The 10648-nt window shown below is 39.2% G+C and overlaps 1 protein-coding gene across 3 annotated transcripts; it reads left to right on the forward strand.

Annotated features, from left to right (window-relative positions):
- On the forward strand, positions 1031-5506 carry LOC107622616 (F-box/kelch-repeat protein At1g67480). Of its 3 annotated transcripts, XM_016324582.2 has the most exons (7): positions 1060-1186; positions 1365-1463; positions 1550-1624; positions 2248-2315; positions 2415-3290; positions 3637-4194; positions 5126-5506. In XM_016324582.2, the coding sequence occupies exons 5-7, from the start codon at positions 2731-2733 to the stop codon at positions 5193-5195; spliced, it is 1188 nt and encodes a 395-aa protein (XP_016180068.1). In that variant the 5' UTR covers positions 1060-1186; positions 1365-1463; positions 1550-1624; positions 2248-2315; positions 2415-2730; the 3' UTR covers positions 5196-5506. The 3 variants fall into 3 exon arrangements, with proteins under 3 accessions (XP_016180069.1, XP_016180067.1, XP_016180068.1); XM_016324581.2 differs by lacking the exon at positions 1365-1463 and having other exon boundaries at positions 1032-1186; XM_016324583.2 differs by lacking the exons at positions 1365-1463; positions 1550-1624 and having other exon boundaries at positions 1031-1186.

The following is a 10648-nucleotide window of genomic DNA, read 5'->3' on the forward strand; positions in this document are numbered from 1 at the left end:
TGCTTATTTATTGATTTTAATATGACGAGTTAATAATTATTTTTAAAAATTTATTTTTAACTTTTGTTTATATTTTATTTTTTATTTTTTAATAGTCTATACGTAAAATATAAGTTGTATAGTAGAAATTGTTAAATTTTTTTAATTTAACCTCCATTAATTTTGGCAGAAAAATTGTATTTTAATGGGTAATAATATGATTGAGGGATGTTAAGAATTTGATTTGGGAAAACTGATATTGATTTTGGAAAGAATATTAATGACTTCAAGCGCGCAGAAAAAAAGTGAGTAATAAAAAAATGTATGTCACTTAGGTAGCATTTGGTAGAGAATTAGAGACTGAAAGACTGAGACTGGGAGACAGAGACTAAGAGACAAAGACCGAAATAAATTTTAATATTCTGTTTGATGCAAAGTGAGAGACAGAAATTGAAACAAGAATAAAAGTCTAATTTAATTTGCACAAAAGATAAAATTGGAATTAATTAATTGAAATGATGGTATTTTAGGTATAAAATGTTATTAAAATTTCAGTCTCTGTCTCTAAAAATTTCAGTCCTCTGTGTCCCTACTTTTTGGAGGTACTTAAATACTGAAATTTTAGGGATAGAGACAGAAATTTTAGTGTCCGTCTTTGAGCCAACAAACATGATACTGTGTCTCAGTCTCTCAGTCTCTGTCTCAGTATCTCAAAACAAACGCTACCTTACTTATAAAAAAAAAAAATTTATACTTGACATTTTTATATTGTAATTACTCTTTATTTACCTAATTTAAAAAATTATCTAAACAAATGAATCTAATTGGATTATTGTTTTATCTTCTCAATATATTAAAATTAAAATTTCTAAAAATAATATTAAAAATTAATTTGTGTAACAAGTTTTAATAACTCCTACATGTGGCCCCCTCTCTCTTCCTTCATCGGTGGAACACGGTTGTGCAAGTGCAACCTAACACTGATCTCATTCCTTCGCTGACTCCAATTATTACCATTTTTCTTCATTTTTCACGTTTGAACTCGGTCCGCATTCTTGGAAAGTCTTTATCTTTCCTACACTTTTGCTTCTAATTCTTCTATAAATACCCTTTGCCTCTTACATCCTCTTTTCTCTCTCTCTCTCTCTCTCTCTCTTTCCATATACTCTTCACTCTTAATCTTATTCTGCTTCCTCTTTCTCATCATGTAAGTCCTTTTTCTCTTTTCATCCTTTTCTTCATCATTATTATTGTTATTCTCTTTCCATTTCTCTTATTACAGATCTAATTAGAGTTTTCTCCGTATGCTGTAATATAATTCTGAATCTAGTTCTTATACTCCTTAAATCTTCTATTGATTTCATACATCTCTGCTCAAATAACAGATTTATATTACGCTCTTTAACATTAAGTTCCTCTGCTGAATGAATTTCATACCTGAAAACGTTTCAACTTCCAAACAAGGCTTTTCTTTGTCTGGTTAGGTATTATTTTGATTCTTTGTTTGTTTATGTCAAATGTGAAAAGTGAAAAGTGAAAAGCCCATCTGAACTGTGTAATTTGATTTCAGATCTGGTGGCTACTTCCGCTTCTGGATTTTTCAGCAAAGAATATTGATATCTCATACATATCTTACAGATTTTCAGTGCGTGGAACTGCTAAATATGTTCTAGTTTTGCTTTGTTTTGAATCTTCCTACTTACTTAGTTCTTATCCCATGTTTTGATCTTTTAGTAGGCTGATTATGACTTCATATTTGTCTCAACTATGTCACAAGTTGTTCAATTTTTCTCAAGATTTCGTACATAGTTCATCTCTTTTGTTTATGAATTGTTTTTGTGTTGAGAGTTGCACATTTATGAGATTTCAACAAAGTAGTGGAGCTTATCTTTTTGAAGTGTTAATAATCAATATAGTGTTTTAGATTCTAATGTTCACTAAAATTAATGTGAAGTTTTGCACAATTATTTCTTTGTATGGTATTATTTGTAATATTTTTGGGATAGAAGCTATGAAAATCAAACGCTTGTGCTGGACAATAGATGACTAGTTGTAAATTTTTTTACATTAAATTGCATAAAAATTAAATTTCTGTGGATTCCTGTCCAATTGATGTGTATATTGAAAAGAATGCCGATTGCTTTTGTTAACCCTCTAGATTGAACTTTTTCCCAGTTGAAGTTTCCCCATTGACTATGTATGTATTCCCTCAAATATTGCTACTTGTGTTGAAAATTGACTTATCTTTCTCCTTGTTTAACATTTCAGCAATATAAACTCGAAGAAAATGGAAGTTATAGGTGGCTGAATGTTGCCAAGTTCTATGGCCTACACTGGTATGACTGTGTTTGTACCTATAATAATTTTGTTGATTATCATTGATTAGTTTATTTTTTTAACTTTAGAATGTAACAAATTCTTGTTGTAATTTATAGATCTTTGGGCAATGTGTAAGGGAGGATACAAGTTTAGCAGCCTAAGAAACAATTCGCTGACGAAGATAAATCAGAGCAATCACAGTAGTAGCAGAACTTGTGTTATGGAATTTGAATCAGACTGGACAAAGCACAGAAAATCATCCGCTTACACCGCTCACGTGATTCGTTCTGCAACATCTATCTTGCCTTGGTCTTGTAGAGTCCCAATTGGTGAAGGGTATCATGAATTCCTTTAATTATATAATTCACATTAAGACCTTTGTTCATTGTTCGGTTAATTGGTCACGGAAAATTCTCTACATCTTGGAGATATATGGTAAGTGTACTTGCTGATTTGGAAAAGATGCCTGGTTTTGTTGCTGGAAAGAAGAGATCTACAGGCCGAAACATGTGTTTCACCAATTTGGCCAATCAAGACAAGTTAACTTCTTTGCAAACCAATCATTTCTTTGCCTCTGAGGTACTGGAAAACGATGATAGCCCCATTCTACCTGGTCTGCCTGATGATGTGGCAAAACATTGCCTTGCACTTGTGCCTCGTTCTAACGTCCCAACTATTGGTGGTGTCTGTAAGAGATGGAGGTCATTTATTCAAAGCAAAGAGTTCATTACTGTGCGAAAATTGGCAGGAATGGTTGAGGAATGGCTCTATTTCTTAACAATGGATACTGAAGGAGAGGGAACTCATTGGGAGGTTATGGATCGTCCCAGTCATAAATGCCAAGCTCTTCCACCGATGCCTGGTCCGGTAAAGGCTGGATTTGGAGTGGTGGTTCTTAATGGAAAGCTTCTTGTTATTGCTGGATATTCAACTACAGATAGAAGTACCTTTGCCTCAGCAGAGGTTTACCAATATGACTCGCTCCTCAACAAGTACGATTTTCTTTTGTGCTTTATCTAGAAATCTATAACTGAGAGTACTTAAATTGCAACATTTGTCAATAGAGATGGTTTATAATAGGATGCAATGAAATTGTTACTTCCATTTATGTATCTGACCCTACCTGGTACGTAAGACTTTCGTGTTTTTGTTAATTTAGTTAGAAATCTGGGGAATATATTGCATATGATTAATTCTGATATGAAATCTAGTTCAGGATAGCCTCTTTTCCTGTTCATAATTTGGAGAACTTAATTGTCTGTTAAGCTTGTGAATTTTCTCCTGTAATAATTTTGTAAATTTTTCATGTGTGTTTTCCATTTTGGATATTAAATGCAGTTGGAGCAGACTATCAAAAATGAATGTGGCTCGTTATGACTTTGCATGTGCCGAAGTCAATGGCTTGGTTTATGCTGTAGGAGGCTATGGATTGGACGGTGAAATTCTCTCTAGTGCTGAGGTGTACGACCCTGACACCGACAAATGGACACTGATAGAGAGTGTCCGGCGCCCAAGATGGGGTTGCTTTGCCTGTTCATTGGATGGTAAGCTCTATGTCATGGGTGGAAGGTCGAGCTTTACAATTGGAAACTCCAAGTTTGTTGATGTTTATGACCCTGAAGTCCACAGCTGGGGTGAGTTCAAGAACGGCTGTGTTATGGTCACAGCACACGCAGTATTGGGAAAGAAATTGTTCTGTATGGAGTGGAAGAACCAGAGGAAGCTAGCAATATTCTGTTCTGAAGACAATTTGTGGAAAATGGTACCACTTCCACTCACTGGTAGCTCCAGTGTTGATTTTAGATTTGGGATATTTGATGAAAAGCTGTTGCTATTCTCACTGGAAGCAGGACCCTCTTATCAAACTTTGTTGTATGATCCAAATGCAGCTAAAGGGTCAGAGTTATGACTCGCTCCTCAACAAGTACGATTTTCTTTTGTGCTTTATCTAGAAATCTATAACTGAGAGTACTTAAATTGCAACATTTGTCAATAGAGATGGTTTATAATAGGATGCAATGACATTGTTACTTTCATTTATGTATCTGACCCTACCTGGTACATAAGACTTTCGTGTTTTTTGTTAATTTAGTTAGAAATCTGGGGAATATATTGCATAGATTAATTCTGGTACGAAATCTAGTTCAGGATAGCCTCTTTTCCTGTTCATAATTTGGAGAACTTAATTGTCTGTTAAGCTTGTGAATTTTCTCCTGTAATAATTTTGTAAATTTTTGTGTGTGTGTTCCATTTTGGACATCAAATGCAGTTGGAGCAGACTATCAAAAATGAATGTGGCTCGTTATGACTTTGCATGTGCCGAAGTCAATGGCTTGGTTTATGCTGTAGGAGGCTATGGATTGGACGGTGAAATTCTCTCTAGTGCTGAGGTGTACGACCCTGACACCGACAAATGGACACTGATAGAGAGTGTCCGGCGCCCAAGATGGGGTTGCTTTGCCTGTTCATTGGATGGTAAGCTCTATGTCATGGGTGGAAGGTCGAGCTTTACAATTGGAAACTCCAAGTTTGTTGATGTTTATGACCCTGAAGTCCACAGCTGGGGTGAGTTCAAGAACGGCTGTGTTATGGTCACAGCACACGCAGTATTGGGAAAGAAATTGTTCTGTATGGAGTGGAAGAACCAGAGGAAGCTAGCAATATTCTGTTCTGAAGACAATTCGTGGAAAATGGTACCACTTCCACTCACTGGTAGCTCCAGTGTTGATTTTAGATTTGGGATATTTGATGAAAAGCTGTTGCTATTCTCACTGGAAGCAGGACCCTCTTATCAAACTTTGTTGTATGATCCAAATGCAGCTAAAGGGTCAGAGTGGCAAATTTCTGATATAAAACCATCTGGTGTGTTCTTGTGCAGTGTAACAATCAAGGCATGAATATGAAATACTAATGAGGATCTGAACTTTGGAGAGTGGAGTGGAAGTGGAAGACTTCATTGGCTTTTAAGTTTTATACATTTTAATAAAGTTTAGGAAAGTAGTTTGTGTGTTTCATTTTATATTTTCCATTTCTTCCACGTGTTTTGATTATGTACTTCTGCATGTGTCTTTTATTTATTTGGATTACGGTATCATTTAAGTCTTATATGTGGCATAATATGGTGTATTAAGTCCCAGTATGGGAACTCTTGGGTTACTTTGGTACAATTAATTTATTGAATTTGAGGCTTGAGCAGCACTTTTTCAAATTATGGTGAGTGAATGATGATTAACAGTAATAGTCATTTCAATTATGGTCTACATGTTTGTGCGCCTGGGTGACTACTCTCCAATCTGATATGCTAAAGTCAAAGTCAATAATTGAAAGGGAGCATCTATGGTGTGTGGTTGGACCAAAAAAATTCGGGTCTCTCAGTGGCACTTTTTTTTTTTTTGGGGTATTGTGGTACCTGTTGTTATTTCTGTTCTCCTTCACATATTTCAATCGTGTGAATGAATAGCACTTCAGATTTCAGTATTTTATCTCCTCAAATCTAAGATTAGTTTTAATGACATGAGTTTTTTGCGTTATACATTGGTCCAATTAACATTGCAAAACACTGGGCCTATGAACTTGTCCGTTCATGTGATCCAATAATTATTTTTTTTATTATACTACTATTTATATGAATGCATTATTATTGAAAAGGAAATTATCTTATATTAATTAGATTATTCACTGATTTCCATTTATGTATCTGACCCTACCTGGTACATAAGACTTTCGTGTTTTTTGTTAATTTAGTTAGAAATCTGGGGAATATATTGCATAGATTAATTCTGGTACGAAATCTAGTTCAGGATAGCCTCTTTTCCTGTTCATAATTTGGAGAACTTAATTGTCTGTTAAGCTTGTGAATTTTCTCCTGTAATAATTTTGTAAATTTTTGTGTGTGTGTTCCATTTTGGACATCAAATGCAGTTGGAGCAGACTATCAAAAATGAATGTGGCTCGTTATGACTTTGCATGTGCCGAAGTCAATGGCTTGGTTTATGCTGTAGGAGGCTATGGATTGGACGGTGAAATTCTCTCTAGTGCTGAGGTGTACGACCCTGACACCGACAAATGGACACTGATAGAGAGTGTCCGGCGCCCAAGATGGGGTTGCTTTGCCTGTTCATTGGATGGTAAGCTCTATGTCATGGGTGGAAGGTCGAGCTTTACAATTGGAAACTCCAAGTTTGTTGATGTTTATGACCCTGAAGTCCACAGCTGGGGTGAGTTCAAGAACGGCTGTGTTATGGTCACAGCACACGCAGTATTGGGAAAGAAATTGTTCTGTATGGAGTGGAAGAACCAGAGGAAGCTAGCAATATTCTGTTCTGAAGACAATTCGTGGAAAATGGTACCACTTCCACTCACTGGTAGCTCCAGTGTTGATTTTAGATTTGGGATATTTGATGAAAAGCTGTTGCTATTCTCACTGGAAGCAGGACCCTCTTATCAAACTTTGTTGTATGATCCAAATGCAGCTAAAGGGTCAGAGTGGCAAATTTCTGATATAAAACCATCTGGTGTGTTCTTGTGCAGTGTAACAATCAAGGCATGAATATGAAATACTAATGAGGATCTGAACTTTGGAGAGTGGAGTGGAAGTGGAAGACTTCATTGGCTTTTAAGTTTTATACATTTTAATAAAGTTTAGGAAAGTAGTTTGTGTGTGTCATTTTATATTTTCCATTTCTTCCACGTGTTTTGATTATGTACTTCTGCATGTGTCTTTTATTTATTTGGATTACGGTATCATTTAAGTCTTATATGTGGCATAATATGGTGTATTAAGTCCCAGTATGGGAACTCTTGGGTTACTTTGGTACAATTAATTTATTGAATTTGAGGCTTGAGCAGCACTTTTTCAAATTATGGTGAGTGAATGATGATTAACAGTAATAGTCATTTCAATTATGGTCTACATGTTTGTGCGCCTGGGTGACTACTCTCCAATCTGATATGCTAAAGTCAAAGTCAATAATTGAAAGGGAGCATCTATGGTGTGTGGTTGGACCAAAAAAATTCGGGTCTCTCAGTGGCACTTTTTTTTTTTTTGGGGTATTGTGGTACCTGTTGTTATTTCTGTTCTCCTTCACATATTTCAATCGTGTGAATGAATAGCACTTCAGATTTCAGTATTTTATCTCCTCAAATCTAAGATTAGTTTTAATGACATGAGTTTTTTGCGTTATACATTGGTCCAATTAACATTGCAAAACACTGGGCCTATGAACTTGTCCGTTCATGTGATCCAATAATTATTTTTTTTATTATACTACTATTTATATGAATGCATTATTATTGAAAAGGAAATTATCTTATATTAATTAGATCATTCACTGATCATGCATAATCAAAATTATTTGTTTTACTATACATTTTTAAAGTGAAAATTAATTAGTCTAATTTTTTATTAGACACAATCAATTAGCGTACTATGTTCATATATAAGGACATATCGTGGATTAAATATAATAATGCAAGAGTTACTATATTTACGGAATGAAATAATAACATGTACAATAATGTTACTGTACGGTAGTTCGGGTACCGGACAGTTCGGGGTGGTACTTCGGTTGGTAAGATGGGGTGTCGTCTGATTCTTGGTCGCGGGGTTGGAGCCGGAGCAGCCGACGTTCCGAGATCTTGGTGTGAAGGGGGGTGTCACCTGCAAAGACACTCCGACGCTCTAGTCAGTCAGGTGTGCAGGCGAAAAGTGGGTAATGTGATATGTGTGACGTACCTTGGGAGGAGAGTAGGACCCTTCTCTTATTACCTTGTCAGGAAAGTGGGCCCCATAGGATAGGGCCTCCTTCCAGGAAGTTTCCTTCTCTCCAGCTGTTACGCAGCTGGCAAGGAGGGTGCGTGGCCGGGTCGGTTCACACGCCTAGCTGGGCTGGGCCATAACAGTGCCCCCAATGCGCCAGCAATGGGCGTGAGCGCCGTTGGTGGCATGTTATGTTCTCCTTTGTGCGTCGTCGTTAGGTCGGCCGCTCGTGGAGAGGACGTGCCTTTTGCGCGTGTGTCTGTTCGTTGCTGGGGATAGCCTTTCGTCGCCTCGTTCTTCGCGTCAGGCATTTAATGCCCATAATGAGTTGTTTCGAAACCCCGCGCGCAAAGACTGTTTTACCTTTTGCCTTTCGCGCTTCTTGAGTCTGTGTCAGTTTTCTAATCCCCCAGTTAGTTTTGCATTTCATTTTCACTTCACTTCTTTGCTTTTACCATTTCCATCTTCTTCCCTCTCGAATTTCCCAGAGCAACATTTCTGCATCCCTGTGCATTCGCTCCTTCTTGCTCCCTTTCTACTCGCTGCAATTGTCCTGGTAAGCGTTCGCCCCTCATTCTTTGTTTTGCGTATATTTTACCTTCGTTGTCTATGCTCCTATATGCATGTTGCTCTTCTGGTTTCACTTGTGTGCTGGCTGACATTAGTGTTAGATAGGTGCATTAGGGGGTTACCATTCCAGGGCATTTATTTTTAGGCTTTTACTTAGGATTGGCTTCGGCCATGCTTGATTGCAATTGTTGAATAGGCAAAATGTAGTTTCAGGACCTTTTCCGAATTTCCAACCTCATATACTAACCGAGTGGTGCCCCCACTGTAGGTATGCCTCGTCACGTCTCACGATCCTCTACCTCAAGCGCGAGTTACGACCGATATGCTTGGGTGACCTCCGACGTGAAGGACTCCCCAAACCAAATGGGCGAGGAGGAGCTGGCCGAGTTCCGTCAAGCCGAGTACTTGTGCGGCGGGACTGACGAGGAGTCTAACTACGATGTTTCGTCCCTGCCCCTAACGAACGGTTGTACGAACTCAACCTCCACTCCCCCCGAGTTGCCGACGGGATTTGGTTCTACAAGGCAATGTTTACCCAATTGGGGGTTCGCATCCATTTCTCTTTCCAAATGGCGCTCCTTAACCGAGTCTCCGTGGCGCCGTCTCAGCTGCATCCGAACAGTTGGGCTTCCATCCGCTATTTCGAGATGGTGTGTGAATACTTAGAACTGTCGGTGTCCGTCGACGTTTTTCTTTATCTCTTCAACCTTATGAATCCTTCCAAAGAAGGGAAAGCAAGGAAAGGATTCATGTCCTTCCGATCTGCCCAGGGACGGAGGATTTTTGGCTTGTTTGAGGACTCTTACCATGGGTTCAAGGACAAGTACTTCAAGGTACGCCCAGTCAAAAGTCGCCATCCCTTCTAGTTGTCGTTAGAAGGGCAACGCCTCATCCCGACGTATTAGAGTTTCGGGGCGGGTCCAACACCTTTATTAAGGTGACCTACAAGGGGATGTCCGCTGTGGACAAAAAGATTGCCGACTTCACGACTAACCTATTTCACTATTTTGATGCAATGGAAATGTCTGCCGAAATGACATGCCTTGAGAATTTATACAACACCTTTCTAGACGGCAATAGTGATGAGGAAACGGCCGCCGAGAAACAGGATGCCCCACCTGAGAATAACGAGAAACAGGTGGTGTCCTCTCCCCGTGATGCCGAGATGTCGGACCAGAATGCTGATGAGGTGCATGCCTCTCCCGTTCATGGTGAGGCAGTTGGTCCTGGCGAGGGCTCGACCTCCAACCCTCAATTCGAGGAGGATGATATGAAGATTATTCACAACCCAAAGAGGAGGAAGCCGTCCTCCAGTCTCGAAGGAGCCCTCACTGTGATGGAGAGGAATTTTGATGACGGGAACTTTATAGACACGCAGCTGCTTCCTGGCACAGAGGAACATTTCCATGGCTCGGATCTTCCTGGGCAGGCGAGGTGGATGTATTGTTTTCTTCTTCGCGGCGCCGCCATAGTCAGGAAGGTCGAGTTTGAGCTGTCGGGAATGCAGTCGGTGCAGAGGAGGCTCGAGTCCTCTGTCAAGGCCAACAATCAATTTAAGGTGCAAGTTGAAACACTTCGGGAGCAGCTGTCCAAAGCAGAGGAGAAGCTCCGAGCTGTCGAGGAGAAGGCCACAGACGCTGAGGAAAAATTGAAGACTTCCGATGTAGCTGTTTCCCGGCTAGCTGAGCGGGAGTTGACTCTGGAGAGCCAGCTCAACGCTGCTCAGGACCGGGTCATTGCTTTGGAAAAGGAACTTGACGAGGCCGCCTCATTGGCCAAGACTGCTCAATCCGAAGCTGAAGAATATAAGAAGGAGTACAAAGAGACCGTGAAATAGGGGAAGATCGCCATCCTAATGACCGAAGAGGCCCTTAAGGCCCAGGTGAAGGTCGTGGCCCCTGACTTCGACACGTCGGAAATCGGGATCTTTAAAACCATCAAGGACGGCAAGATTGTCGATATGCCGAAGAAGTTATCTCTGTACTCTTGTATGAATTTTGTAATTTTTGTTTTTGTAGACCT

Source organism: Arachis ipaensis, chromosome B10 (assembly GCF_000816755.2).
Source record: "Arachis ipaensis cultivar K30076 chromosome B10, Araip1.1, whole genome shotgun sequence".
Taxonomy (NCBI): domain Eukaryota; kingdom Viridiplantae; phylum Streptophyta; class Magnoliopsida; order Fabales; family Fabaceae; genus Arachis; species Arachis ipaensis.

What these genes read in the sequence shown, in the direction of transcription:
- LOC107622616 (XM_016324583.2), top strand. Translation starts at nt 2,731, where the DNA reads ATGGTAAGTGTACTTGCTGATTTGGAAAAGATGCCTGGTTTTGTTGCT. An exon ending in TATGACTCGCTCCTCAACAA is followed by an intron (nt 3,291 to 3,636) that starts GTACGATTTTCT and finishes TATTAAATGCAG; the next exon opens with TTGGAGCAGACTATCAAAAA. An exon ending in GATCCAAATGCAGCTAAAGG is followed by an intron (nt 4,195 to 5,125) that starts GTCAGAGTTATG and finishes TGCAGCTAAAGG; the next exon opens with GTCAGAGTGGCAAATTTCTG.